Consider the following 25,764-nt stretch of genomic DNA (forward strand, 5'->3'; position numbering starts at 1 on the left):
AAGAAGAGAAATTTTTCAAAGGGATGTTTTCTTAATCTGGAAGCTATAATTCACAAAATTATGACAATGAGGTGATCCAACTGAGACAGTCCTTCAGCTGGCACTAAAAGACTGAACAACTGACTTTCTGTGACAGGGGTTAGGCAATCCCCTATTGCAGGGAGTCAGAAGAGGGAATGTTAAGCTCTGGAAAACTGCCAGTATGGGTTTGTGCAAGCACGGAACCCATATGCCACTGAGGCAGTGTGAATGCTAAACATCATTTCCTGTATTAGTATACGGTAATTTAGGTACACAAGGTAAACTGCAAATATCACAATAAGATAGGATGTTTTCCCTTAATGGCAACTGTGGTAGTAGTAGCAGTGCAACATTAGAGTTGGTAACAAAAATAGGGGCGCATATAGGCAAAGCCACCCAAATGGATGGTGTGCAGGTATACCCTAATAACCAAAAATTGCAGAAACCAAAGTGCTAGTTAATTTTTGACAAGTTTAATAATAAAAATGAATTTTTAAATGATATTTATATTTTTGGTCCAACTTTTGTGTGTGTGTGTGTGTGTGTGTGTGTGTGTGTGTAATACACGAGAAGGTAAAACCCACTGCATTATGTGCTTAATCACTAAGGAAGTGTGCTTTGGATTATTGGTTTCTGAAAATGGTAGAGACTGGAGTTGGCAGTCAGTGTCACAGCACTTCATGTATAAAACTATCTGTCATGACTCACTTACATGTATTCTATTCTGACATGGTTAAAATAGCATTACTATAAATTAGTATAAAATAAATTTACTTCTGTCTTTATATTGCTTTATTAGTATGACCTATGGTAATTTAACTTATGAAACAAGTTATGTACATAAAAGTTGGAAGTACTGTGGAACATAAAGACTATTCCCTTTTCACCAAGTTAACTTTGGTATGTGTGACATTTCTGATGGCATGCATCTTTACTTTATACATTGGAATATAACATTTAACTAGAAAAATATATGAATTTAAAGACTGGCTTGAATTCAACAATACATTGTCTCAAAATATAGCCCGAACATGATTCCTCTTAGTCTGAGCCATGTGTCACTTTTTAAGTTAAAATCAGCAAATAGTATTTAAAATGCCTGGAAAAATGGAAGCAAATATTCCACTACAGCTGTGGCATGGAACATGCCTGGAAGGCAACCAGAATACAACAATCCTTCTTTTGAAAGTTTTAACCATTAGTTTTATCAAGCACAACTGCATATATATTAGCTTCTTCCATTTGTATTTTACAGAACAACTAACACTACATGACCTGATTTAACTTTGTCTTGACAAAACATATATCATTTTGTATTCTTTTTCTGCCATTCTTAGTTGGTCTGTTTCAAAATACTGCAGGAAGTGATGTCAGTGGTCACAGTAGAAGGATGTAGGTAGGATACCGATGTGCCTAGGCAAAACAGTCCCACTGTCATCAGCATCTCAGCTTCCACCTTTCATTCGCATTCCTGGCATCTGAAATTAGATGATAACTGACCATTTTCACTAGTTCGACTCCATCACCGACTATTTGCTAAAGAAATACTTTAGCAGATCTTTCTTGTTGACTTTCCCAAGCTGGTTACGAGGTATGTTTTCCACCAGGATCAACTCTGCTGGAATAGTATATGGTGCCATGTGTTCCCTAGAAACAACAAACAATTTACATGCATCACTGTCATTTATTTTTTTTTCTTCCAAGAAAATAGTTTTAGTTGTCACTGCACACTCCCCATTTCCCTTTTTAAGCACACTTAAAATAATATGAGCAAAGCAGTCTTATTACAAAAGTCATCTCAAATAAACATATGGCTGAAGAACTCATAACTTATTATGCTGATGTTCTCAACTCTAAAATAGGGTTCTGGTGCAAGGAATTACGCAGAATAAGAGGCACACATTTCAAGAGGACAGCATATTTCCCTTACAGATGCAAAAATCTATGCTTACTACTTAATTGCTATTTGGTGGAAAGCAGCTGGCAGGACAACTTAATGGATTCCTGCAAGATCCTCACTAACAATGCTGGCTGCCTAGCCTGGTTTGTTTCTTGTTTACAATCATTCAATTTGCCTTGTTTAGTCAAGATGTGGAGCCTAAGTGTGACTGGAACTGCACTAAGTTTTTCCTAACACTTTTCTGTATCCTTTGTCCACATACCGTAATACCAAGCACTGACTCTTTTATTTACAGAGAAGGGTGACCTACAAGCTACTGGCAGCTTGCTTACCATTGGTAGTTCCTCTTGCTAGCACTCCCAGATTTGAAAGTCAGCTGATCAGCAGGCTGACTGATTTTGGTTCATCTCTTTATTGCTAGAAAGTTTACCTGGGACTACAGGTGGATTGGCTTGACTAGAGTGAACTCCCACTAAGGAGAGGAGCTAGTGGTCCCTGGATTGACACAACTGATCTCTCGGTGGGGAGAGGAGTTAGTGATCTCTTGATCTAAGTGTAGTAAACTCTATGGGGAGTAGATTCTCTGACACTAGTCAAGATTGTCATCTGCCTAGTGGTCATTGTGTGCCCAACTGTGTTTGGAGCTACTGTTCTGCATTTTGAAGGAGACATCTAGTTTGAACTGGATATGCACTGTATTAGGTCATTATGGCAGACTTGCAGTTTCTTTCTACTGGAAGGGCTTCTTGTATATGAGAAACATTACCTTGCGGGACTGTATTTAGTGCTGAGCCAGGAATGAAGAGAGATTGGAATTTATGACTAAGGCTATTTTCCACTACATGCTAGGACTCTCAATGCACTTTTCCCACTCCTATTTCCAACAATGAACCAAAATTCTGAGATACCTTTAGCTCTTGGATTATTCTTTTATTTATAATGGTATATGACTAATATCTCTACTTTCCTATTATTTCCACGATTTGGAATGACCTTTCCATGATTTGGAATGACCTTTTTAGCTTTGTTATAAGGGACTGTTTTTATTGAGCCTTTTCTGATTGAGCTACATTTATAATTTTCTTATTTTACTTTGTTATGTATTCATGTTTGTTTAATATAGCTGGATTATTTCTGTAAATTTTACCAGAGACTGTTAACCTGCAATTTTTTCAACTTCATTTTGAACTGATGCTTAGAAGTGCTTTTAATGCTTAGTCTGAGTTACAGACTGTTCTTTTTTATAGTTTGAAGCCTGCAATACCTTAATATCTTATTAATGCTATGATATGCAGTGATATTTAATAAATTTTTCTAAGAGTATGTCTTTACTGAGTCTGTTTTTGACTCAGCTGCTGTTGCAAATTGTTTATTTATCATTGCTCCGTATTTATGTTTATTTTAGTATAGCTGGGTTATCTTTCAGTAAAGTTAACTATAGATTGTTAGTCTGGAAACTTAATTTTTAAAACTATCATAATTTGAATCACACTGTCTTCCTTTTTAAACGGGCCTAAAATATTCCAGATCTATGCTGCTGGCTTGATGCTCTTTTATCTTGTCTAGATTAAAAACAGCAACATATCATATTTGCAGACATAGTCATTTTAACCAGTCAGTAGGGAAAATGCCTGGACACATAACAGTGTTCGACCGGAAGGTTCAATGCAAATTCCCCAAGGAAAACTGTCAGCACTCTTATCTTATAACAGCACCAAGGGTCTCTATGAACTGTCATGGGAAGGAAGCAGGGACCCACTCCCTTTCAGCCCTATATTACAGAGGTCGATACACAAGAAGACAAGTATTATATCTGATTTTTTAGATCATGCTGCTCTTGCTTTTATAACTAAGATTTGGCTGGATCAGAACTTTGGTCCTCATTTAGCTGCAGCTATTCCATCAGGTCTCTCGGTTATATACTGCCTTAGAAAGGGCAGGGTCAGAGGTTAGGTAGTAATTCATAGGCTCATAGGTAAGTACTATGCTATCTGCCCGAGGGCATCTATAAGCCTAGCCAGAATGTGTTGGCTTTCGCCACCCCCTTAGATAGTTCCCTGTGCCTCTGTCCAGCAGAGCCCTTAGTTCCCTGTGCCTCTGTCCAGCAGAGCCACTGCAGTGATCCCCGGGGTAAATTTTCTGTTTCCCATCCACTCGTCAAGGTTTCTCTTGAAGAGTGTTAGTGAGGGGCTCTGCCTAATGTAGACTGCAATCCTATTCCAAAGCATGGTGAGTCTCTGGGACAGGAATCTATCCCTCCAGCACGTCCTGTTTATCATTGTGGTGAGGTTTAGATCTCTAAAGCTTGTGGCTCTCGGGGATTTGTTTTTTTTTAGGTGGAGCATGTCCATCAATTCTGGGTTGGGCATGGCCTTGTATGTCAGGCAGAGATCACCTCTGAGTAAGTGGTATGCAACCGAGTACAGCTGGAGTTTCTTCAGTCTGGCTGCATAAGGCATCTGTTTGAGGCCAGTAATCCTCTTGGTGAGGTATGTCTGTGGTCTTTCCAGCTGTTGCAGGTGTCTTGTAAGGTACAACCCAAATGGGGCGTTGTACTCTATGATGGATCTGATGAGTGATGAGTAGAGAGGCACAATAACCTCTTTTGTTCTAGATGTGAACCCTTTTGTGATTAGGTGGGCCACAAAGAAGGATTTTCTAACCACCATGGCAATATGATTATCAAAGGAGAGATTACTATGTACTTGGGTCCCTAGATCACTTATTACATTTTCTGTATTTAGGGAACTACCACGTATGTGGTAGTTCACGGGTACTTTGTTTCTTCCAAAGAGAATAACTATGCACTTTTTGGCATTTAGCTTGAGGCCATGATTTTGACACCAAGTATCCATCTCAGTGAGACCCTTCTGGAGGATGTCTGTATCAGCCGGAGAGTCAATTATGGCCCCCAGTTTGCAGTCATCTGCGAACTTGGTCAGCTATAGTCCTCCTGTGCTTGCCTGTACCTCTGAGAAGTATATACCGAACAGGAGGGGTCGCAGGACTGAGCCCTGGGGCACGTCACTTTTAACCGGTTTAGAGTCGGACCTACAGCCTGCAACTCTCACCATGTGGGTTCTATCCATGAGCCAATTGGCAATCCATCTCGTGATGTAGGGGTTTATGTTCAGGCTGGTGAGCTTGTCTATAATACAGGAATGGGGAATGGTGTCGAAAGCCTTTGCGAGGTCTAGGTAGGCTGTGTGGACTTCCTTTCTCTCGTCTAAAGCCTTGGCAACTGTCTCAAAGAGGTCCACCAGGTTTAGGAGGCATGATCTGCCCTTAACAAAGCCAAACTGGGTAGGGTCCAATGTTTGGAGGTTCCCAATGTCTCTGTTAATGAGTTCCATGATGATGTGCTCCACAGCCTTGCAGACCAGGCTAGTCAAGCTTATACTGCGATAGTTCCCAGGGTCCATTGTGGCTCCACCTTTGTGGACTGGGATAACTGTTGCTGTGCACCACTCTATGAGTATGTAGCCAGTACAGAGGCTAAGTTTGAACAGTGTGTTTAAGTTGAGGGGTTAGTTCATTTTGGAGCTGGTGTAAGACACAGCCTGGGACACAGTCTGGTCCCATTGAAGCTGTGTTTTTGGCTTTGGATGGGGATGTTTTATCCTGTGTGTCAGTGATTGCTGGGGATCTACATTCTTCTGGTATGGTTATGGACCCTTTAGGGGGTGAGAGGAGGGTGAAGTTTGTATTAAACCTGTCTACCAGAATGTTGGCAATATCAGTCGGTTCAGTGTATTTTGTGCCATTCTGCACTAACTCAGGGCAGATCTGAGAGTTTCCACTTAGGTTCTTGCATAGTTAAAGAATGCTTTTTGGTTATTTTTGGAGTCCTTGGCAATTTTTCTTTTGAAGCTAGCCTTGGATGATTTTGAGAGTTCATAGTTTCTTGCTGATCCTGACCAGGGATGTCTTTCCTTTTTGGGATTTTACTCTTTTCTGTTTTAGTTTCCTCCTCCTATTGTATAGTTGTTTATGGCAGGGGTCCACCAGACCAGTTTCCTTTTCTTGGAGGAGTGAGTCTTAGCTTTGCTTGGGATAGCATGATCCATGCATTCTTGCAGGTGCTCATAGAGTGCCTTTGTAAGGGATTCAGCAGGTTGGACAGCACTGTCCTTTAGCATGGGGACTGTGAACCTTTCCACCTCAGTCTTAAGTAACGTGAAGTTTGCTTTTGAAAAGTTTTTCACGGTGGTTTCCTTGATTGGGGGTGGGGGCGGAATGTGGATATCCAGAGTGATTAGTCTATGGTCTAATCTAACCAGCAAGGGGTTGACCTCTGGTGTGGAACACCGGTCACCCATGTTGGTGATGACCAGGTCCAATATGTTGTCACCTCTGGTGGGGGTGTGTTGACCAGTTGATCCAGGGCATTCAAGTTTATAAATTCTAAGAAGCATTGGGCAAGGGAGATAGTACTTGAGTAGTTCTCCCAGTTGTTTGAGAAATTGAAATCACCCAATATTACGGCATTTGGTAGGACCTTCATATTTTCCAGTGTCTCCAGAAATGCGGAATGGGGGTCCTGAGTCATGGTGGGTGATCTGTAGCAAGCTACAATTTGAATTGCAGTTTTGCCTGTTGTTAGTTGCACATGGATGATCTCTGAGGCATCATGCTGCGCCACTCACCTGGAGGTGTGGGTGTCCTTGATGAATATGGATACACCCCTGCCTTTTGTGTTTCCGTCCGGGTTCTGTGGCCGAAAAGTATGGTATGAGTTATAGCCTGGTAGTGATGGGGTGCTCTCTGGAGCCTTAAACCAGGTTTCTGTTACTGCACAGATATCGATGTTCTCCATACTGTGGAGTGCCTCAAGTGCATGCATTTTGAGGTTTAGACTTCTGGCGTTGAGAAGCATTACCCTCAGTTTTTGGTTACTTGTGCGATATACAGTGGTGGGTTTGTCTTTTGAGCCTTGCCTAAAAAAGGCACTATGGGGGTGGCAAAACCCTTGGCCAGTATTCGAAAGCCTAAGGGTGACAGGTGCAAGCCATCTCTTGCGAAGCAACATGGCTTGTCGAGCATGTCATTCCAGGTGGACAGATACTGGATCCCCTTTGAATGACATCATAAACTTAGCCAATTGTTGAAATTGATCTTTTTTTCTTTATACTGTGGCATCATTCTTGGTGAGGGCAGGATGCTACTCAGGGTCAGGGTCATACTGGCCTGGGCTACGTGATCAGAGAGCTCTTGCATGTCTCTTTTCATGTAGTCCAGGGAGGTACATCTCAGGTCATTCACACCAAAATGAACAATGACAGAGTTGTATTTGTACTTGTTCTGGAGTGACCTGAGTGCTTGTGTTATGTGGCAGATCCTGGCGCCCGACAGGCAGCTAACTGTAACCTTCTCCTTGTCCAGCCTAGTTAGTGGGACATCAGTGTGCCTAACTATAGAGTCGCCTGTTACTAGTGTGTTGGGTATGTTATTTTGCCTTAAGGGCTGTGATCGCTTGGCACACTGATTATGTAAAGTATGTGTTTCATGGTTTGTGATGGGGTGTAGAGGTTGCTTGGATGTCTGCTTTGGAGGTCTCCGTTGTTTTTGCAGATTTTTATTTGGAGCCTCAGGGTACGTTTTTGTGTATTTATGTGTGTTATTCGCCGGTGTTGGTTTAATAGGTCTATGTGAGAATGGTGGTGTGTTGCAATTATTTCCCTTCTCTTCTTGACTGTTGGTTCCAGTCTTGGGTTGAGAGAGCTTTGCCTCCAGTTTGGCTGTATAATTGCATCTCTCGCATATATTAGTGTTTGGTGGAAGGAGGAGAGGGTTGTCTGTGTACATGAGGCAGTTGTAACATTGCCTCAAAATGCCCAGATTCACCAGTTGGACTAGAGAGTACACCTGATGCTGCCCTTTGGACATGCCTGAATAGGTAAAGTGAGCTGTTTTACTGATTGGCTGGTAGGGACGAATAGAGAGCCTTGCCCTTCTGGACAGTATAGGGGGGTCTAGTGCTAGGGTTAATTAGTGCTTGCTATGAGTTTTGAGAAAATGCTGGGCTGTGAAATGAATGGTTTGAGTGATTAAGTTGAACGTTTGTCTAGTCCCAATGGAAAATATTGAAGAGTAGACTTTGTGGAGACGTGAATAGTTTAACCCTAGCTAACTGGCGCTGCCCGGCGTGCAAATGCAGTTTTTATAGCAGGGAAATGAAAGAGATAGAAATTAGCCCAAAATGGCCAATAAACTACTAACTTCTGGGCTGAAACCACTCCTCCAGGGACAGATAGGCTGCTCAAAGCTCCCCTCTCTCACAGGTGAAAAGAGAAACTTCCCTCTATCCAAGTAAGTTATGGGCAACACAGAAACTTGTAACACAGCACTGAATTCAGCAATAACCTGAAAACTGGACTATACTAGTTCAGAAAGGCGGGAAACAAGTATATATATTTTTTGTTTTTTTTCAGAAAATAAAGCAGATACAATCAAAAAAATACTTTAATGCACAGAAATAGCTATCACACTTTAGTGTGTAGCCTACAACAGTTAAACAGATTAAACACAAAAACAACTTAGTTCAAGTGCAGGCAGTAAATAAGTACAATATGTAGCAGAAACACGCTTTTTAAATCACAGAAACACTAAAATATTGGTGTTTTAGACAGAATTAGTTAAAGACATCAAGAAAATGCAGAAAAATGATACTTAATAACTCCAAAGTCTCTCTTTTGTATCTCTGCTGCTGTAGAACTCTGGAGGACACCTGGCAGGCACTTGCTGAGCTGAATACAAGCGCAAAAAACTGCGCAAATGCAGTTTTTATAGTAGGGAAATGAAAGAGAGAGACATTATCCAAAAATGGCCAATGAACTACTAACTTCTGGGCTACAGCAAACAAGGTGCACAAATTTCAGAAAGAAACAGTTCAAATAAGCAGGCACAATAATCCTTTAACCAGAAATTCCAAGCTTAGAAGGGCAGAATCTAGCCTCTCCTCCCACAAGAGTGCAGACCACAGACCTTCTTAATGTAAAACAACTGGTCTGAAGCCCAAGTGCTTAAACCAAAAGGCTTAGAATAACAGTTACAATTTAATCAGGCTACTACCAAGCAGTAATAACTACAGCAGAATAATACAACTGAGTACGTTTAAGAAGAAGCACAAGCAAAATAAAGGTAATAAAGTGGGAAGAAACACAATTATAGTAAAAGCAGATGAATAAAGTGCACTTTTTTAACAACAGAAAACAAGCAAATTACCCAATTAACCAGTAAAAAAACTCAAAACTGAGCCCTGTTCCAGCAGTCTTCAATCAAGCAATTTCTGTTATTTTTACAATAAACTAGACAAGTTCTGTTGTTTTAACAATAAACTAATGCTAACCAGAGTAGACACTAGAAAGACTAACTTCTTTGAACATGTTTTGGTTGCAGGAGCAAACTATAGGTTTCTCCTTGTCTGTCTTCCATTACACAGTACAAGGGCATTCCTCCATGAGTTCATCAATTTCCTCATTGACTCAGTCCTGGCTCAACTAAATTTAGCTGGGTTGATCAACTTCAAGATCTGGGTTGACAATGAAATGATGTCTCTAAGCCCAGAATTTGAGTGTATTATAAAAGGATTTGGGTATTGTCAGGTAATTATCTGTGCAACATAAAAATCTGGACACATCTTGTACTTGGTTTTTGTTCTGGACAAGATTGCCAAGAATCTGGTGGCAGAACTGGTTTTCTGGTCAGATCATTTCCTTGTTCAATTTGGGTTGGCCTTACCATATCTAAGTCCTCCCAATCTTGAACTGAGGGTCGTGCATAATCTTAGATGTGTCACTATTGATTCTTTATAGAACACGGTGCTGATTCTGTTGATGCCCTAGGGAAAACGTACTGCATATCTCATTTACAGATGCAAGACTCTTTGACCCAAAGTAGTTCTACCCTGTCTCTAAAAAAAGAGAACTGAACCGTTGTTTGATCATTCCCTTCACACCATGAGTACAGCTGTGCACAGACTGGACCATTGCTGCTGATGGGCAGGACTAAGGAACAGAAGACTAAGTTGATAAGCATTATACCACCTGTCAAATGGAGATTTCCCAGAAGAAATCTGAGTTTCTATCAAGAGAAATCACCTATGTTGATTTTAAAGATGGCTGCCATGCTGTAAACACTGCTAAACTGCAGCTCTTCAATTAACCCAAGGAAAATCTCTGATCTGAGTGGGTATCAGGAGGTTTAAACATCAAATTGATGATAAAAAGTTGCATTTATACTTACCTAATCTAAAATCAGTTAAAAAATGGGAAAAAAAGTATTTATCCATCAGGATTACAAGTGATTACTTTGCTCTGAAGAGAGAAACAAACAAAGGACCGTGTGCTTTCTTTATTCTGCTTGGGGAAAGAAAAATCTTGCAACAAGGAAGAACCATGGAAACAACTACTACTAAGACAAAGTTGTCAGAACTACAGTCGCCAGTAAAGGATGGAACTGCGAAAAAACAAAGGATTACTAGACAGCAGGAACAACAGAAACCAGAAACTAGATCCAGGACTGATTAGCCACTAAACATGGAGGATATCAAACACGCTTTACTACCTATACAGGAAGCTCTAAAGGACTTGACCTCACAAATACAAACATTTAGAGTTTTATGCAATCAATTGCTTCAGAGAATGAACAAAACTGAGACCAGAATTTCTGAAATAGAGGACAAAATTGACATGCTGGAGAAAAAATCAAAGGTATGTGATGTGGATGTACAAGCCATGCAAAATAAACTTATTGATTTAGAAGCAAGGTCTAGAAGAAATAATATTATTATAAGAGGAATCCCTGAAAACATCCAGTATGCAGAGCTAATACCAGCGATAACACAAATATTCGAAATCCTGTTAAATGATGCTGATGGGGTGAAACAGATTGTAATAGAAAGGGCACACAGAGCGCTGAGAGAGGTACAAGCTTCTACTATGCCTAGACCTGTATATGTTAAGATATTGAACTTTCAAGATGTTAGCAAAATACTGTTTACTGCAAAAAAAAAAAAAAAAATGGTGGCTATGTTATGTGGAAAAATGTTAAAATATTTCTGGCTCAAGATTTACCATTACAAGTAAGGCAGGCTAGACAGTCTTTATCTGCTTACTGTAAATTTCTGATTGATAAACAAATTAAATTCCAGATGAAATACCCCAATATGCTTACATTTATGGTGGATGGCACTAAATATTCTGTTTCCAATAAAAATCAGGCAAAAGAAGTGTTTCTGAAAGTTTTTAAAGTTCTACCTGCATCAGAGGGCTGAAAAGAACTTCCATTGAGACTGGCATGTTCCTGTAGTCAGATCCAGCATGTATTTTACCTCAAGGCTTTTCTAATCCTTTGTTTCTTCACTAAACTGTTCAGGCCTCTGAAAAAGCAATAAAACTGTTTGTTTATGCTAATCTGAGGGTCTGCTGTCTGGTTTCCAGACTTTTATGACCTCAAGGTCTATTTCCATTGTGTGGTAAACAGGAAATGCCTGGATTTCAACTGAGAGTGTCGATTTGGATGTAACACTTCCTGTGGTCCTGCTGTGAAAGAGGTCCCCCGTCGTGAGTATTTCTGATGGTTTCCTGGCTTGAGAAGACAAAGAGAACTGAAAATAATATGTTAATGTTCTTTTTATAATGAAATAACATTACAGTATGTACTTAAAGCACACAATAACATGTACTTTTACTATTTTTTTCTTCTTTTATAGGTGCGAACCAAAATCGTTTTTTTTACTATATGCAGTGAGTGGCAGGCACTGTGTAGGGTACAGATTTAAAATGTAGGATGCAGTTTTTTTTTTCTCCTCTCTTCTGTAAAAAGTTTATGTGCATAATGATTGCAACAAAACAGATACTTAAGGTAGGATAAAATAAGTACCCAATCTACTAAAACTTTCCTTTACACAGTAATATCCTTAGAAATTAGATTTGTTTAACTAATAGTTAAACCAAAGCTGTAGTTAAGTAGCGGTGTTTGGTAGGGAATGTGTAGTTTAGACTTTGATGTAGATATGCTAGAATATATAGGTTGTAAGTTTAGGAAATGTTTTAAATGTTATTAGCTGAAGTTTTTCAATGTGTTGGTGTGCTTAACCTTGTTTATATTTTCTCTTATACAAGACCTATATAAATCCTGGTCCAGGGGTAAAGTGGGTAAGCACTGGTTAGGGACGGGATGTAGGAAATGCTTCCAGATTAGATATAGTGTACAGTCAATACATGTCAATTTGATAATTCCCCTCTTATATTGTTATTTGATACCAAGACCTGCGAATGTGGGAGTTGAACTCATGGAATGTTAAAGGGCTCCAGAACTTGAAGAAGAGAAAGCTGTTGCTACACATATTATTACAGGACAAAGCACTGTTTGTATTTCTACAGGAAACACATTTGATGAATGAACAATGGAATGATATTAGAAAAAAGAACTGGATTAGAGAGCTAGTGACATCAGAAGGTAAGACAAACAGTGTGGGAGTGGCTATAATTATCAAAACCCAATACAAAGATAGGATTTTAGACTCCAAATTGGATCCAAATGGGCAATTGTGTTATGTGATTTTATCAGATAATGCATTTGATAAACTTATCCTACTTTTGAATATATATGCCCCATGTAATGATCAACACAGTTTCATAGCATCATTATATCCAATATTAACACAATATGATGGTTATTATTTTGTTGTGGGTGGGGACTAGAATACCTATCAAAATCCAAAGTTGGATAGGTCTTGTCCACAAAGAGCATTTAATAAGCAGGCCGGGATAGCATTAAATGATTTTAAGGAAGATTTTCAATTATATGACCCCTTTTCTTATTCACAAGATATTAATAATGCAAATAAATACACCTTCTATTCACCATGCCACAAAATGTGGGCTAGAATAGATTACTTTTTGATATCTAAAGCACTAACGAATTTAGAACCAGTGGTGGTTATACATACTCATCATCTATCAGATCACTCAAAATTTCGTTAAAATTTTCTAAAGATTTAAAAGACACAAGAAGGCATAGGGGTTATAATTGGTCACTCAACCCAAATCTTTTAAGTAAAAAAGAGATAGCAGACGGAATTATAAAATATTTGAAAGAATTTACAGATAGCTTGAAGCTCCAAAAACATACTCCTGACATTGAATGGGCGACAGCTAAAGCTCAAATTAGAGGATTTCTTATACAAAAAGCCTCATATTATAAGAAAATTCATAATAGTGATATTCAAAAACTAGAAATAAGAATAAAACAACTTGATAATGAGCTGATTCAGAATTTTAACGCTCAAACTGAGGAGGAAATGTTGAAGCTTCAAAGGGATCTCTTTTTGCTTCATAATAATAAATTAACACTTCAAGAACATAGGTGTTTAGTGAAATATGCTAATAATGTTCAAATACCATCAAAAGCACTGGCAAGGATTATAAATCAATCAAAAACAACTGGATATATTTCGGAAATACAGTATAATGACACAATATATTCTAAAACTGAGGATATTGTTGATGTTTTTGGGAAAATCTATACTAAGGTGTATGGGGGGCAAACTGATAGGTCTATACATAACCAGAATAAAAGTTTTCTGCAAAAAATTAACTTTCCAGAATTAGAAGAGAGCCTGCAAAGTGACCTGATTAAACCTATTTCTAAAGAAGAAATAGTATATACAATTCAACATAAGAAAGCACATAAGTCGCCAGGGCCTGATGGTATTACAGCTGAATTTTACAAAGAGTTTGCTGATAGTTTGGGAAAAGAATTGTCTCATGTATTTAATTATATAACTAAAAATAAAATTAGTGACCCCCCACCTCAATGCGTCAAAAACAATTTTCATACATAAAACCAATTCAGATCCCCTTAACCAGATAATTACAGACCAATAACACTAATGAATGTGGATATGAAAATTTTAACATCAATTACAGCATCGAGACTAAAGAAGGTTTTGATATATCTAATTTCTAAGGAACAAGCTGGATTTATGGCAACTAGACAAACTAGCGATAACACACTTACACTGCATAATATGATGACGTATGCTAAACAAAACAACTTTAATATCTATGCTCTTATAATAGATGCCCAGAAAGCATTTGATAGAGTAGACATAAAGTTTTTGTTTGATGTGTTACCCTATTTTAACTTGCCCCAAGAATTCATTCAGATACTACAAATATTATATAGTAATCCATACACTACGCTATACATCAATAGGACTTATTCTAATAGAATACAGATTAAAAATGGTACTCGTCAGGGTTGTCCCATGTCCCCCTTATTGTTTAACCTATATCTAGAACCCCTATTTTTATATATCAAGCAAAATTTGTATCATAATGCACCAATAATTTATAGGAATAAAATATTAATGTCAGCATTCGCTGATGATCTTATTATTTACTGTACAACCCCAATTTCGGACAGTGAAAAGATATTAAAGCTCATAAACGAATTTTTGGTAGTTTTTAATTATAAAATTAACTTACAGAAAACGAATATCTTCCCGTTATGAACCCCAAAACCTTTTTCATTAATGGCCCTGATGGGGAAGTTAACATGTAAAGAAAATATTAAATATTTGGGTATCAACTTCTCTACGGATAATAAGGACTTTTATAACAATAATGTTAAACGAGTATGGGAACACATAATAGCTGATTGTGACAGATGGAAGAATTTAAAACTACCGGTATTAGCAAAAGTATCAATAGTGAAAATGAATATACTACCACGAATGTTATGCTTATTTAGGTCTGCCCAATTATCAATTTCAAAAACAGTTTTTAAACAAATGCATAAAGATCTAGCTAAATTTATCTGGAACCCAAAAAGAACTAGAATATCTTATGAGAAATTAATGACCCCTAAAACAAGAGGGGGACTTGAGCTACCAAACTTTGAAGCATATTATTTGATTGTAAACGCTAATCAAATTTTAAGAATTGCTAATTATGATGTAACGAATACAAAATGGATACCAACTTGGGTGGTCTTGAATCATAAGCATATTTTGGATAGGAAAATAAATCCTAAAGCATTACCCTTTATGGACAAAATTAGTCTGATAAATTATGGGGTCATGGACCACATAATAACCTGTGTCTCATCTTTGCAAACTTTATTTCAGTCCGTAGATTTATTGCAATATATGATGGTTCTTCAACCTTTCCACAGGAATCCTAATTTTAAACTAAATAATCAGCTGATCGATCTCAGCAAATTTCCATTAATAGTTAATCTGACTCTATTTGATGTTTTTAATAAACTTGACTTATCGGCTTTACAAATTAGACAGGAAATGAATCTACCTAGAAGTTACATTGTTATAATGAGACAAGTTAAAGAACTTGCCTTGAGCTATTTTAGGAACTTTAAACCTGCAGCCGGATTTGTGGATACGTGCTCTGAATTGTGGCAAGCTATCCAACAAGACACTAAATTTATAGCAACTGCATACAAATTAATTAAGGATTTGAAATTTCAGGACAAAATTTTGCTTTCAGAGTATTGGGTAAACAAAATAACAGTAACAGACAATCAGATATTAAAAGCAATTGATATAACTAGGAAATCAGTTTCTTTTCAAAAACTGATGTACACGCAATTGATGATTTGGAACAATGCATATTACACACATCTTAGATTACATAAATTTAACCCTAGGAATTCTCCAATTTGTCCATACTGTGCAGATCAAACAGCGGATCTTCTTCATATGTTCTGGAGTTGTAAATGCATATATAAACTTTGGAACTCTCTTAAAGTACAACTGCAAAAGATGGGTTATCAAAGTTCTACACTGTCATGAGAATTTATGATTCTACACATTCCTCCAAGAGAGCTTTCCAGATCGCAAACTATTATTTGTATGAATATTTTTTTGCTGATGAAACTCTATATAGCCACAAATTGGCTAGAACCACATAAGACATCATGGAATAATTTTATGCTTGTGGCTATAAAACATATACTAGCACATAAATTACTTCTGAAACAAACTAACAAAAATATTAATAACCCAAAAATATGGGAAAAGGTCTTCAATATTATTTTTTTGCAGAAAAAATCAACAGCATTAGGACTGTTCTTCCTCCAGCAGACCCCCAGGGTTGCACAGTATATCATCAATTTCCCTTTCATCTTGGTTGATGTTCAGTATTCTGCATTTTGAGGAGTGCAAGACTTTTGCCCCAACTTGTGATCCATAAACTGCAGACTGCCCACATACTCATCTAGGATGGAATTGGCTATCTTTGGCATACAGGGTCCAGTAATTTATCGGCTCTTGTTTATTTCATTGAGGGAAGGGGCTTTTCCTTGAGCCTTAAAGAGGCACTGGTAATCCCAACCCTCCAAAACACATCTTTAGATCCAAATGATTTAAATAACTACTGCTCAGTCTTTAATCTTCCTATTCTAAGTAAGATTATTGGAAAAGGTATTTGTAAGAGACTTAAGTTGGTGGACTCAGGGATCCACTCCAGTCAGGTTGTCAGCATTTGTAGCAATGAGTGCTGACAAGCAAACAACAAAAAAAAAATAGAATAAAACTAAAAAGGAACAGTGAATCTAGAATATTGCTTTTTTCCTTTAAACTTCTTTTATGATAGGAGGCAAGCCCCTCTGCACCCCCCCCCCGAACTTCTATATACCTATTCTGAGATCGCCACACATTGGACAAAAGGGAATATCCTGAGAAATGGTCATCTTGGACTTTTTACATGTAAGTCCATTTTTTTGACCATTCAATCTCAGTTTTTTAGGGCTTGTTCTAGCGGGTCCCAATATTTTAAATGCTTAACTTTCAAACACACCACAGCACTGAAACTGCTCTAATAAGAGCAATATATGATCTCGTAATGGCCAGAGAGCAGCGGCAGTATACAGTGTTGGTCCTCCTGGATATCTCAGCAGCATTTGACCAGGTGGACCATGGCATATTGATAGACCATTTAAAGTCCTACTGTGGTATTTCTAGAATGGATTTGGACTGGTTTACTTCATACCTATCTAACTGTAGTCATAGTATCTGTTCAGGACTTAATTCACTGTCTTCTAACAGTACTAAATGCAGAATATGCCATGGTTGTGTTTGGAGCCCCTTATTGTTCACTGTGCAAATACGTCTTTTAGGAGATGCTGCTGCAGTAGCCATTAGAATACATGGGCTGAATTCCAAAGCCTATTCAACCTGGGAGGAGGAAGGATACAGATCCAGGAGTCGCTGGAGAATGGCCCTAGCAAAGCTCAGCCTGGACTTTGAAAAGGAGTCTAGCTTGCACTGCTTCATAAAAGTATGTATGGAAGACCATATTGCTGCTGCTAGAATGCTTCTAGACTCCACCCCTTTACAGTATGCCATTGAAGAAGACACAGCTCTCGTAGAATGTTCCTTGATAACACTTGAAATGTATTTGCCATGATGTGAATAACAAAAAGCAATAGCTGAAGACAACCACTTGGAAATTCTTTGTTTAGACACAGCATGTCCCTCTTTTGTCTCTTATAAATAGATGATCAGTTTTTAAAGGACTGTCTAGATAGTACCTGAGCTGCCGATGCACATCCATTCATGTTTTTTTAGGTATAAAAGAGGTGTTTTTTCTTAATGTGACCCTATCTCAGTGAAATATGAGGGAAAGTTTACGCACAATGACAGCTTGCAACTCAGATACTCTTCTTGCAGATGTCAGAGCAAAGATGAGGGGAGTATTCCATGTCAAGAAAATCAGCATAATGAGCAGGTTTTAAAGGTGACATAATTAACTTCTCCAGCACAAAGTTGAGATCCCAGGGAGATGCAACCTGTTTATGAGGGGATATCAAGTGTGAAACACCTTTCAGAAACTGTTTTTACACAAATAGTGAAGAGCAAGGGGGATCCATGGGCAGACATGCTGAAATGCCCACAAGATTAACCTTTATAAATGAATAAGAGTCCAGAGGAAAGTAACCTGCACAAGCATTTGAGCAGTGGTGGTACAAAATCCCTGATGGGCCTCTGGTTATTGACTAGGAACCAACTACAAAATCGCTTCCTCTTAGCAATATATGATTTTCTAGTAGCAGGTTTTATAGGTTTATGTCAGTATACTAGGCTGACGACTACAGGGGCCTTTTTACACTTAGCCATGCATCCCAAATATTTCTGACAAGTTTTAGGAACCTTAAAGATTATTCTTAGGGGTATATGTAGGTTTAGTCTTGGATGATCAAGCATTTACAGACTGCCTCTGTCCATTAATGACATAGGGCCCAGTCCAGGAGTCAAGTTCTGACTCCCCATCCACTGGTCCAATTTATGTTTGAACTGGATTTGGGAAGAAATCTGCTTCACATGGATGGGAAGCCTAGGCCAGAGAAAAGGCAGTCTCTGAGACATGCATGTCCTTCTAAGGTTTAAGTCTCTTGATTAGATAATTTTGATGCTATTTGTTTTGCAGATGTGCAGAAGGTTCATCAGAGCAGGATCCAAGAATGCCCTGTATGCCAGACACAGATCTCTCTTTTCTTGCCTCCTTTTGCACCTGCTGCATGTTCTCATGAAGTAAGTGCCTAAAATGTTTTAGAATTGAATCATGTAGGCAGTTAGTTGAAAATGACTGAAATTGGCGTGTATCAAACTCAGCAGTGCTGTATGTATTATAAATTATGGTTTAACCTTAATTCTTGTTCAATGACAAGAGATTCTGCTGACTTATTGAATGGTTTTTACTATACTGTGACAACAAGGCTGCAATGATGTTATCCCTGATTTGCACTTACTGTGTCATTCTGTGGTGCTATATATTTTGAATATGCAAGGATAATCTTACTCTTTTTCTCATATCTTTGTATGTTGGAATGCTAAAATGTTAGAATGTTCGATATATTGTCAATGTTGTTATGTGCTAATAAAGGTTAGTTTTAAAAAATAACATTCTTCTGCAGGAAGTGAGGGTGAAAAATCCCTAAAGACTATCCATACAACAAAGCATAAACTCCCAATTGTATGTCTGATAGCTGAGAATTTTGAAGGCTAAAGTGGAAGAAGAAAAAATTATTTTACCTAGGTAGTCCAAAACCTTAACTTGGCTGTTACTAGGAGAAGGATTAGTGTTCAATATAAGCCTTTTGCCAGTAGGCAAAACTGTGACTATGGCTGCTAGGTCTGATCTAAGGTGACAGGAAAGAAATTTACTAGTCTAAAGCACTTTAGATGTTTTTTTATCTGCTTGTTTGAGTATCACGATAATTCCAGGCAGCATTCAACTTATCCACCAGGGCTGGCAATATAGCAGGAATGGGTGAGGAATGAGGAATATCCATTTGTAACATATATTTCCTTAGTTTAGGGGGTACACCTGTTTGTGCCCATAAAGAAAGATCGTTCATCTTGACTATAATCTGATTAAAAGAAAATTCCTCCACATAAGGGTAAGAGTTAATATTTTCTTGATAGACAGAAAGTTGGGCTTGTGAATCTGAAGGAGAAGAAGCCCTAGCTCTTTCAAAATCAAAATAATCAGACTCTGTTTCCTCAGGAAATTCTTTATAATGGATACCCACCTGTGATGGCTTCTGTACACCAGGATTCATAGCCTGTAATGAATGTCTTGCTAAGGTTAAGAAAATCAGCTTTCTTATCTGTAATTGTTTCTTGAAATAAATAATGTTTAATCTTTTTTTTTTCTTAATAGGACTCCCTGTGGAAGAAGGCTGACGTGAAGGAAGGATGCCTAAATGGTCTAATAGTCTCTTGCCTCAGCTACCCCATGAAGAATCTTCTGGAGTGCCTCCCAGCTCTAGAGAAGATGGTTCCCCCTTGCCAGGACTGGAAATTGAACAGCCAAAGAAGACATCACTCACCTCGGGTTGTAGTGGCCAAAGGATTGCACCAGCAGAAGACAGAGAGAGAGAGATAAGTGACTGTTCTGAAGAATAACTGATGGATTCTACAGGTTTTCCCACTATTGGCTAAGGTGTATGCTGAGCCCACAAAACTAGCAAAAGTTCCTTGGTAAGTGCTTTTTCCTCTAAAGGAATAGCAGGAGTGGAACCAGCAGGCCTGAAGTAACTGTCATGTTGCAGCTGAGGAGGAGATACCAAAAGCGGTAAACGTTGCAGCGAGTTGATCAGAAGCTAGGTTGTCAACTAGTGTACACAAGCAGTATACTTACTCACACTTCTTATCCCAGCCCCTTAAAGTACAAACAGCACTCAAATTCCCTGTCAGCACTCCATTTTAACAAGTTGAACACATTGACAAGAAAATGGCAGGTAGGTTGTCACGAAGTGAACACAAACACTACAGTGAAAAACACATCGCTGCCCATCTCAAAGTAAAAACACAAAAATAAAAGCTTACAGAAGCAATATATATGTTTTCAAAAAATAGCCCCCATTTAGTCACATAACATAGGAATCTAAAATAGCAGTCCTGACAGGAAACTTCTGATATCGATAAGAAATACTGGGTTTCTTAAATGTGAAATACTGCTTTTACTCAGAAAATGAAATTAAATATCTTCTTAAAAGGACAACAATTTCTGGGTGGCTATTCACCCAAGAACCAACACTGATAAGATGGCATTAGTCCTTTAGACAGATTACAGCCTCCCCTTTTTTAGACCCCAATCTACCATCAAGCCCCCAGTCTTGACAACTAACTGATCTGTTTATTCCTCCTGAAAGCGTATGTTTTTTGACCAAAACAAGAGTGTTTTTTTTTTTTCAAATTACTTTCACCGAGTTTTTAAAAGTCACAAAAGAGAGTCTAAAAAGTGCAATATAACAAGAGAGAAAACACTTTGAGCACACAGCATGCATCATTAGGTGCAAAAAAAAAAAAAAAGAACAGTAGAAAGAAACAACTGTCTGAAATGCCGAGAACTATTTACAACAGGGTCAGGAGTAGGCTGTTCTATGCATGTGGCTGGTCCGTACCTATTCTAACTTGTTTCCATTCTGACTGTGACTTCCACAATTGCTGCTTACTGAGGGACACATGCATGCCTCATACAAGTATAGCCAATCCTCCCCCAACTAATGTGCAGCATGGTTGATAACCTGTCCAACAGTGCTGAATGCTAGATGCTAGGATCCTTTGGTCACACAGTAAGGCAGTGGCAAAGAATGTTGTTGTCACTTAAACAAGTATGACTTGTGAAGTTTAAGTGAGGAAAACATATGTATACAGTAAATATGCTGCTTCATTCATATTTGCAAGTTAATAAACTTGAAGTTAACTGGATAATTCCACAGTTGCTTAGGACTGAAAAGAAGCTTAAAATGATTTAGCAGTATACTGGGAATGACAGCCAGCAGCCAAAATTCAATAGTAACTCACTGTACCTTGCAAGTGAGAGACAAAAAGGAGTGTGTCTAGGGTACAGCAGTAGAGTAGAAAATAAATGGGCTCCAGTAGGAAGGAAACCTGGTATGGAAAGTATTCCTGAAACACCTTAGTATTCATAAAACAAAATGAAGGGGGGATAATTGCACTCATTCTAAGGCAGGAGATAACAACAGTGACATTTCTAACACTAATCAGGAAGTACCTAACTTAACAGTTACCACATAGAGAAAGTCCTTACTTAAGGCATGTCTTTGTGACTTTTCACTCTAATGCCCTCTGGAGCCAAGATAACTGGATGTTATGATCCTGCTTCAGACCCTTGCCTGATATTACCAGTGATGTCAGTCTGTAGGGGGATGCTTGAGCCCAGCATCACTGTACCTAGTGAAACGTATCACAGAAAGTTTAGATTGCAGGGTAAGAAAAGTTTGTAAATATCTCTAAACCAAAGACATTAAGAACTGTTATGTTTGCTGATAACATGCAATGTTTGATGACCACTTAAGGGTTAACAGAGCGGGAAGAATAATCACCTTTACGCCCAACAGCAGTGATCCAAACAAATACATTGGAGTGCAACTGCTGGGTGGATCGTCTTAATGAAAAGGCACACAGTAGTAGAGGGTCTTGCTGGAGTAAGGTTTGGATAGTCTCTAAGCATGTTTTTATCCACTGCCTGCTTATGTAAATGCAGTATTTTACATAACAGTAACTCACAAAAACAGTAAGCTAACATAAGTAGTGGAAACAGACCTACATTATTTTAACTTCTAACTTTGTTTCACCTACTGATAAGATCCTATATCAGATAGTGATCTCTGTATTAGGGCCCTGGAGATCATAGCTTAAGGTTAAACAAAGAGAGAAACAATAAAAAGACCCAAGCTCTAACAAATGCATTACCTGCATACACCGTTGGTTAATTAAACTCATACAGTTATTTAAATCAAATAAGCATACAATAATCAATCAGTAGTAAAAACAGATGTTATAACCATTACCTGCAGCATAGTATTTCAGCAGATAAGAATATGCACACAATAACACTAAGAACAAGCAAGTGTAAGAATAAACAGTCATATAACAAAGTAACAACATCAAGTAAGGAAAATCAAAACAGATACAATAGTATATTTGAACAGCTGTAGTGCTGCAATGGCACTATTCAAGATTTAAAGAGCATTTATACTTAAAAGTATAAAGGAGAAGAACAAACACTATTTACCTTTACTTCCCAAGAAATAACATGGTGGCACAGCCAAGTTTCTGAGTACAACTATCAAAACAGGAAGTGGAAGGTCAAATGATGAGTTCAGAAGGAAAGAACCATTTGCTGCTTGTGCAGGGGGTTAAATGCATGCATTCCCTACAAGTATTTATTTATTTATTTATTTATTGACATTTGTTAAACGGGTTTTTCCAACTGGGCTTGTGCCCCATTTTCAGTGGAGACCCGAGGAGAAAAGCTCCAGTAATACATTTTAAAACAAGTACAATTTTAAACAATATTGATATAATAGCAGTTATAGCAAAACGATTCACATATGTTGGGTTACATGCATAAAGTTAAAGTTGCATTAAAAAGAAGCTAAGTAACAATTTTACATTGCTACAGTTCAATAGGTCAACAATAAAAAAATTTTGTTTGTATAAAATTGTGCAAATGCATAGTAGACACATTGGAGAGAGAGGTGTAATGAGGTACTAAGTATGGTCCTTTTGACGGTACATAAAGAGAAGGAAGACTAGGTAGGGTCATGGCAAGGGCAGGTTCTGGAATTGAGAAAATAAGCTTTTAGTTGATTTTTAAAGTGTGAGGTGTGGGAGATTGAACGTAAGTCAAGGGGTAGTTTGTTCCAAGCATGGGGAAGGGAGTGTTTGTAGAGTAGTTTGCCTACTGACCTTTTTGGGTGGTAGATATCAAGTAATTGTTGGTTAGAAGTACGGAGGGTCCGGGATGGGATGTAGATGGAGACTAAGGAAAATAGAGATGGACAGAAGGAGGGTTTATAAAGAATAGAGTGTAGCATATGAAATTGATAAGATAGCAGAAACTGGGGAAGTTCAAGCCATTGAAGAGAGTTTAAAGAAATGCAGTGGTGTGAGCTGTATGGGGAGTTAGTAATGAATCTGGCTATTTTATGGTAAGTCTGTTGCAGTTTGTTTAGAGTGGAGGCCTGGATATTGGTAAGAACTGGGGTGGCGTATAAGAGGGAGGGGAAGAGGCGTGCCTGGCCCAGGGTAAGTCTAGATTCAGGGGTTAGGAATTTTTTGTTCCGATATAGCAGACCTAGTTTCTGGTTTGTTTTTTTTTATACATTGGAGTATGTGTAGCTTGAACTTGAGTCCGTCATTGATAATGACCACTAGGAGTTTTGTGTGGGTGTCAGGTTGGATGTTTGTATTGTTAGAAGATGTAATAAAAAAAGAGGTTTTGTGATGAGAAAGAGAACAGGGAAGGAAAAGTAGGAGTTTGGTCTTTCAGGGATTTAGGATCAATACGTTGTGAGAGAGCCATTGTTCAGTGGACAGTAGGGCCTGTTGGGTCAGGGAGTGTAGTTCAGGAATGTTATTTGAGATGGATATAAGTGTGGAGTCGTCGGCATACTGAATAAGGGAGGATTCTTTGCATGAGGTGTAAAGATCATTGGTGAAGATGTTAAACAAAAGGAGTCCCAAGATGGAGCCTTGGGGAACACCAGTGGAGATGGGAAGGAAAGGTGAGGAGGATGAGAGCCATTTGACAGATTGTTCCCTGCCAGAAAGGTAACTATTAAACCAGGCAAGTGCGGAAGGGGATAAGTGGAGATTTCCGAGTTTGGATAGTAGTAGAGGATGAGAGACAGTATTGGAGGCTTTGGAGAGACCTAGGAAGAGACAGGAAATGAGTTTATTGTTGTCTAGGGCCTCTGCAATGATATGAGTGAAGGAGAGGAGGGCAGTGGTGGTGCTGTGGTGAGGACGAAATCCATGCTGGGTAGGGGTAAGTAAGTGGTGTGTGAGGAGGTGATTGAGAAGCTGTGAGTGAATACATTTTTCTAATATCTTGGAGAGGGGGGACAGAATGAAAATGGTCGGTAGTTTGAGGGGTCAGTGGAGCTTCCACCTTTATGAAGAGGGATAGTGAAGAAAGATTTCCAAAGGGTGGGGACAGTTGATTCCAGAATAGATTGATTAATTAGTATGGATACAGGATAGGCAATTGAGTCTGCAGCAAGTTTGAGGAATGCAGGAGATAGATTGTCAGTGGAAGGAGAGCAAGTTTTAGCTTGAGTAGTAGAGATTTGATGTAAGTAATGGGAATTGGCTCAAAAGAAAACAAAGTTGTGTTAGTGGGACTTGGAAAGGTGGGTATCGACGTAGAGTTTGGCTTAGAGGTTACCAGATTTTGGATGGAAGAGATAAAGTGTTTATTCAGGAGGGTAGCTGTTTCCCGAGAGGAAGAGTTAGGGCATGGGGAGGGATTAGAGGGCTTTCCAGGATAGAGAATGTTGTTGAGAGTTGACCAAAAGTTTTGAGGATTGTATTTGTTGTTTAGCTGAGCAGAGCTATAGTAGAACTTTTTATCATTAGTTGTATGTTTTTTTGCAAGGTTCTTCAGTTGCCTGTATTTTTGAAGAAAAGGTGGTTGTTTAGTATTAAAGCACAAGTTAACGTTTTCTACTGTATGCATGTGTAAGATTTCAGATAATGCTGATATCTGCACAGAAAAAAGTACTCTGCCTTTTCAGTTATTTATTTTTATTTTCTTAGTGCCAATTGTATGAAAGCATGTATTAATGACTCCTACATTTTATTATCAAAATGTCAGAAGAAAGAGTAAGTAAAAAGAAGTGGGAGAATTTATATTTTTTTCACTGAGACAGGAAGTAAACATTTACAGCTTTATTTACTTGCAGTACAAAATGACTACAATATGTTTTAGTAACACATACTAAGCATCATGAAAATATGAAGCATTTGCACACAGGTTTGTAGGACTGCTTGTCAATGTTATGGCTTACTGGCAGGGTTGTCAGACATTCCTATTTGAGCGGGTCTGTCCTGGGATCAGCAGTCTGATCCCGAGTCCCACACTGCTGGTTAAAATCTCGGCGAAACAGCCTCCGCTTTGTTTTGCTTTTTTTCTTTTTTTTGTTGGCCTGTATGCTGGTATACGGAGCCAATCAAAAAAAAAAAAAAAAAAAAATCGCCAAACAGAGCTACTTCTGTTTAATGCGAAACTGCCTGATGTTCCAGAGCACTGAACAGAAGAGGGTCTGCTGTGAGATTTTTTGATTGGCTCATAATCAAAAATCGCTATTAAAGATCTTTATTTGGGGGGGTTCTTTACTTAGTATGAAAGACCCTTTTTTTGTCCCTCCTGGCCTGTCAGAAGTCTGGCAAGCCTGCTTACTGGCCTTCATATATATATATATATATATATATATATATATATATATATATATATATACACACCAATATCTTTCTCTCTCTCTATATATATATATATATATAT

The 25,764-nt window shown here is 38.3% G+C and overlaps 1 protein-coding gene across 3 annotated transcripts in view; it reads right to left on the reverse strand.

Moving 5' to 3' along the window:
- Nucleotides 1–545: 545 nt before the first annotated feature.
- Nucleotides 546–25,764, reverse strand: part of ACSF3 (acyl-CoA synthetase family member 3) — a 1,464,159-nt gene continuing 1,438,940 nt past the window's right edge. For all 3 annotated transcript variants that reach the window (XM_044081689.1, XM_044081688.1, XM_044081690.1), the window contains one exon: nucleotides 546–1,668. In XM_044081689.1, the coding sequence (XP_043937624.1) occupies nucleotides 1,551–1,668 (118 nt within the window). In that variant the 3' untranslated portion in view covers nucleotides 546–1,550. The remainder of the gene's footprint in view (nucleotides 1,669–25,764) is intronic.

Source organism: Protopterus annectens, chromosome 8.part1 (assembly GCF_019279795.1).
Source record: "Protopterus annectens isolate FY-2018-M chromosome 8.part1, PAN1.0, whole genome shotgun sequence".
Taxonomy (NCBI): Eukaryota; Metazoa; Chordata; order Ceratodontiformes; family Protopteridae; genus Protopterus; species Protopterus annectens.